Raw genomic sequence first — 4,723 nt, forward strand, 5'->3', positions numbered from 1 at the left:
CCTAGGACTCCTAAGCTCATAGCTAGCAGAAATGGAGGACAGGCTTTTCTCTCTCTCTGCTATTCACTCCTAGGACTCCTAAGCTCATAGCTAGCAGAAATGGAGGACAGGCTTTTCTCTCTCTCTGCTATTCACTCCTAGGACTCCTAAGCTCATAGCTAGCAGAAATGGAGGACAAACCTTTCTCTCTCTCTACCTTTCACCCCCAGGGCTTCCAGGCAAAATGGGGTATAAGCCAGGGCATGTTCCTTTCCTTAGCAGCAACTTGTTAGGTCTGGCTGCACGGGAAAGCAGAGAGGGAAACACACACACACACACACACACACAGAGGGGGGAGGAGGAGAGCGGCGCCCGGGCTTCAAACAGGGAGCCATTACAAGGCTACAGAGAAAGGTGGGCACTTCTTCTTTCACAAAATTTATTAGCATTAACTCATTGACCTTTCCATAAGTCTACCCAGGATTTTGGAGTTCATTTTGGGGCATAAATTTTTCGACTTATAGTTGAGAATATATGGTAAGCCTGAAATCTCCCAGGAAGCCAAGATGATCAAACTGGGTTGTCGTACTTTGGTCACCTCATAAGAAGTCATGGCTCATTAGAAAAGATAATAATGCTAGGAAAGGTAGAAGATTGTAGAAAGAGAGGAAGACCACATGCTAGATAGGCAGAAATCACGGGTCTGAATTCACAATCACAAGGTCTAAGCAGAGCAGTGGAGGACAGGGAGTCTCGGAGGTGTCTCATCCATGGGTTTGCCATGAGTTAGGGTTGACTCTAGGGCAGTTAACAATAGATAAGCAGAACACACAGTTAGTATTGCCCCAAATGGTAAAATGTTCTGTCTCCCAATATGGAATGTCTTGTTTTGATTTTTGGTGTCATATATTATATTATATATGAGTATGTAAATGAGTTTCTTCTTTATGGTCTCTGTGAAATCACACAATGTGTTCTTGTCACCTGCTCAGTAACCGCTATAGAATATTTTTGAGCCAGAAGATTTGGCAAGAGCCCTGGCTCCACTCCTCCCTCTCCCTCCCCCCTCTCTCTCCAGATGTGTGTGTGTGTGTAAAACAACCAACAAATATCATTAATGACAAATATGAAAATAGAGAAATGAATATGATATTTATAATAACTATGAATGATAGAGAATTGAAAATTTATAAAGAGTTAAAGAAAATCTCATACTGGACATACAATATGAAAAATAGCATAGACCATAGCCCAAAGTGACATTACACATACAACAAGATAATAAATGAAATATATAACAATGTACAAATATACAACACAAAGACCAAGTCTTATGCAAGTAAATAAACTCCAGCTGTAGAATCAAGTACTTAAGAATCAAGAACAATCCAACAATGACAAAAAACTCATTGAAAGGTCCAGCAAACAATTACTGATGACTAGCAGGCTATAAATCATATGCCATCAGATGCTCATTCCTGGGACTTGTATAACCATTTTCTTCTGGGGCAATGTTAGCTTTTCAAAGCTTCCTCTGCCCAAGTCACTAGTTATAAACAAAAGGAAAATGCACGAGAAATTATCATCCAAGTAAATTTTGTGTAAGTATCCAGATGTAACATGTAACAACTTATTGCATAGATACTTCCCAGACAAACCCTTCTGTGTTCTAACCACTTGTTCTCCTCCTTTTGTGATGTCAACAAAAAGATTTGATTTATTTATTAAGATCATCATAGCCACATCTGCCAACCAGGACAACTATTAACAGCAATAGCAAGTACATTTCTATACCACTTATCAGTGCACTTAAGCACTCCCAAAGTGGTTTACAATGTGTGAGCTATTTGCCCCCAACAAGTTGGGTACTCATTTTAGCAATCTACGAAAGGATACAAGACTGAGTCAACCCTGGAGCCCTGCATGACTGAATTCATAACCGTGTAGCTGTGAGAAGCTGCAGTAGCAGCATTTAAGCACTGTGCCAAAATATTTGTGTCTCAAAATAAACCTGTCAGGCTTGTATCTTAATTTAAATTAACTTGATACAGGACAATAAATCACTTTATTGTGAACTTCCTTATTTCATGATTCAGGTTTTAGCCTTTAACTATCAAAAATTCAGCCCCATGATGCCTTCCAAGGGCCAATTTTGTGACCCTTAGGGACCCAACAAGCTAGAATGGTATAATGGTTTGAGCACTGGACTACACCTCTGGATCTGAATCCATGCTCAGCCATGAAAACCCACTGGGTAATCTTGGGTAAGTCAGACTCTCTCAGCCCAAAAAGAAGGCAAGGGCAAATTCCTTCTGAACAATTCTGCCAAGAAAAGTCCATAATAGGTTCATCTAAGGGTCGTCATAGACTGGAAATAACTTAAAGGTGCATAGTAGCAACAAAAGGGTCCAAAAATTAATACATTGTACAAAATTATTTTCTGAAAATTTGTTTTCCCTAATAAGCCTGCAAAATGCCCCCTAGGGAGTTGGGGGGAGACAATGTCAGCATGATTTTCCCCTGGCCAATTTTTCACAGCAAAGTACCCCCCCCCCCCCCAAAGTAAGAGGGGATCTGGAAGTTGGTTTCTATGTTAATTCTTTGAGGAAAAAAGTCCTCTTGTGGACCTCAAATGGCCCATAGAGTAACAAAAACGTGGTGAAATTGCCCCCATTTCCTCTATGGAATGGTGGGGGACATTCAGGCACAAGGGACATGCCAGAAAATTTGGAGATGGTGACCCTATATATACCAATTCCACTCTAAAATGTCACAGACATTAATTCTTCTGGAGATCTTTTACTGGTAAAAATGTTTTTCTTTTGTAGTTCTCCACTATTCTGTACAGATGTATGTCTAATTCCCAACAGAAGAGAGTTTTCTGTACAGTTGCAAGGAATTTTGGATGGACTGGAAAACATTATTGGTAAGCAACTTCAGTTAATCAATGTGCAGTTCTAGTTATAATTATTATTAATTTATCCATAGTCAGCACTGGTGGTGTACTAAGTAATTTGCTAAACATAGTGGTGATGGTGCATTTGCTCATTGAAAGAAAGAGGTCTAGTATAAGTATAAATGATTTGCTGTTTTTCATAGGACAGAAGAATAAATACCTAGTTCCCAGAAGCTATATTCATTACCATTTATCAAGCTTGTTTCCAAGAATGTCATGGGGAACCTTGTCAAAAGCCTTACTGAAATCAAGATATGCTATATCCATAGCATTCCCTTCATCTACTGTTTTGTCCCAAGAGCGATGCTATGGACTTTGGGTGTAGTAAGGCCTCTGGCTCTCGGGATCACAGGCAGAACAAAAGACTTGTCCGCAAATTTCTTAAGTTTTTAAAAGCTTTACTGGTTATAACACAAAAACATGAAACTGATCTCCTTTTTCTCAATAGTCTTCCTACATACCTTGCTCTCTTCTTGGTGGATTCTATCTTTCTTCTTTTGAGGACTATCTTTCTTCTTTTGTGGACTTATCTTTTTGTCAAAGGAAAATACTCTCTCCAGGTCTGACTTGGCTGAAATCTTACTACACACTGAAACTTAGCTAGAGGGAGAAAGCATAAGACCCTGGGATTTCCCACAATCCTTGTCTTTCTTAAAGCTGTAGCTCTCTATTTCCCCTCCCAAACTGATACACAGAAAAGCCTATTATAATCTCAACTGAATATATGTCTCAAGACCATCAAAGATGATCTGGAGGCATGACATCTACCAAGCTGGTAATTTTATCAAAAAAAGAGATCAGATTTGTCTGGCATGACAGGTTTCAGAGAAACAAGAATGCTGTGGATATAGCATATCTTGATTTCAGTAAGGTCTTTGACAAGGTTCCCCATGACATTCTTGGAAACAAGCTTGGAAAATGTGAGCTAGACAAGGCAACTGTTACATGGATTTATAATCGGTTGACCAGCCAAACACAAAGGGTGCTCAACATTTGCTTCTTTTCATCTTGGAGAGAAGTGACCAGTGGGGTCCCACAGGGGTCTTTCCTGGGCCCAGTGCTATTCAACATCTTTAGCAATGACTTGGGTGACAGTATTGGGGCATGCATATCAAATTTGCAGATGACACCAAATTAGGAGGAGTAGCTAACACCCCAGGGGACAGGATCAAAATTTAAAATGACCTGAATAAACTTGAAAGCTGGACCAAAGCTAACAAAATGAAATTCAACACAGAAAAATGTAAGGTACTGCACATAGGGCAGAAAAATGAAATGCATAGATATAAGATGGGGGACACCTGGCTGAATGAAACTACGTGTGAAAGGGATCTAGGAGTCCAAGTAGATCACAAGTTGAACATGAGTCAACAGTGGGATAAGGCAGCTTAAAAGGCAGTGCAATTTTAGGCTGCATCAATAAAAGTATACACTGGTGCCTCGGGTTACGAAATTAATTCGTTCCGCAATTCCTTTCGTAACCCGAAAATTTCGTATCCCGAAACACTTTTTCCATTGAAAATAACTAATGCGTTCTATGACCTCAGACTGAACCTGCAACTCAAAACAAAGGTACAATAGAGGCCTATTAAGCTAAGTACCCTACAATACAATGTAATACAAAGTTGCCTGAGGCACTAAAGAGCTTAACAATGACTGGCAGGTCCATTCTAAAGTTTCTAAAGGATAAAGAAAAAAAGTGTTTTTCTTATCTTTGCTGGTCTTGGCATCTCAGAGTGAGGGAGGAGGAGGAGGAGGAGGAGCTCTCAAATCATCACAGCCATGACC

General features: G+C 39.8%; 1 protein-coding gene across 1 annotated transcript in view; it reads left to right on the forward strand.

Moving 5' to 3' along the window:
• DNAH14 (dynein axonemal heavy chain 14) overlaps positions 1–4,723 on the forward strand; it is a 390,714-nt gene that overhangs the window by 97,520 nt on the left and 288,471 nt on the right. Inside the window, 1 exon segment of the mRNA XM_042445585.1 lies at positions 2,808–2,905. Coding sequence (XP_042301519.1) covers positions 2,808–2,905 — 98 coding nt within the window.

The sequence above is a fragment of the Sceloporus undulatus genome, chromosome 1 (assembly GCF_019175285.1).
Source record: "Sceloporus undulatus isolate JIND9_A2432 ecotype Alabama chromosome 1, SceUnd_v1.1, whole genome shotgun sequence".
In the NCBI taxonomy this organism is placed as follows: Eukaryota; Metazoa; Chordata; class Lepidosauria; order Squamata; family Phrynosomatidae; genus Sceloporus; species Sceloporus undulatus.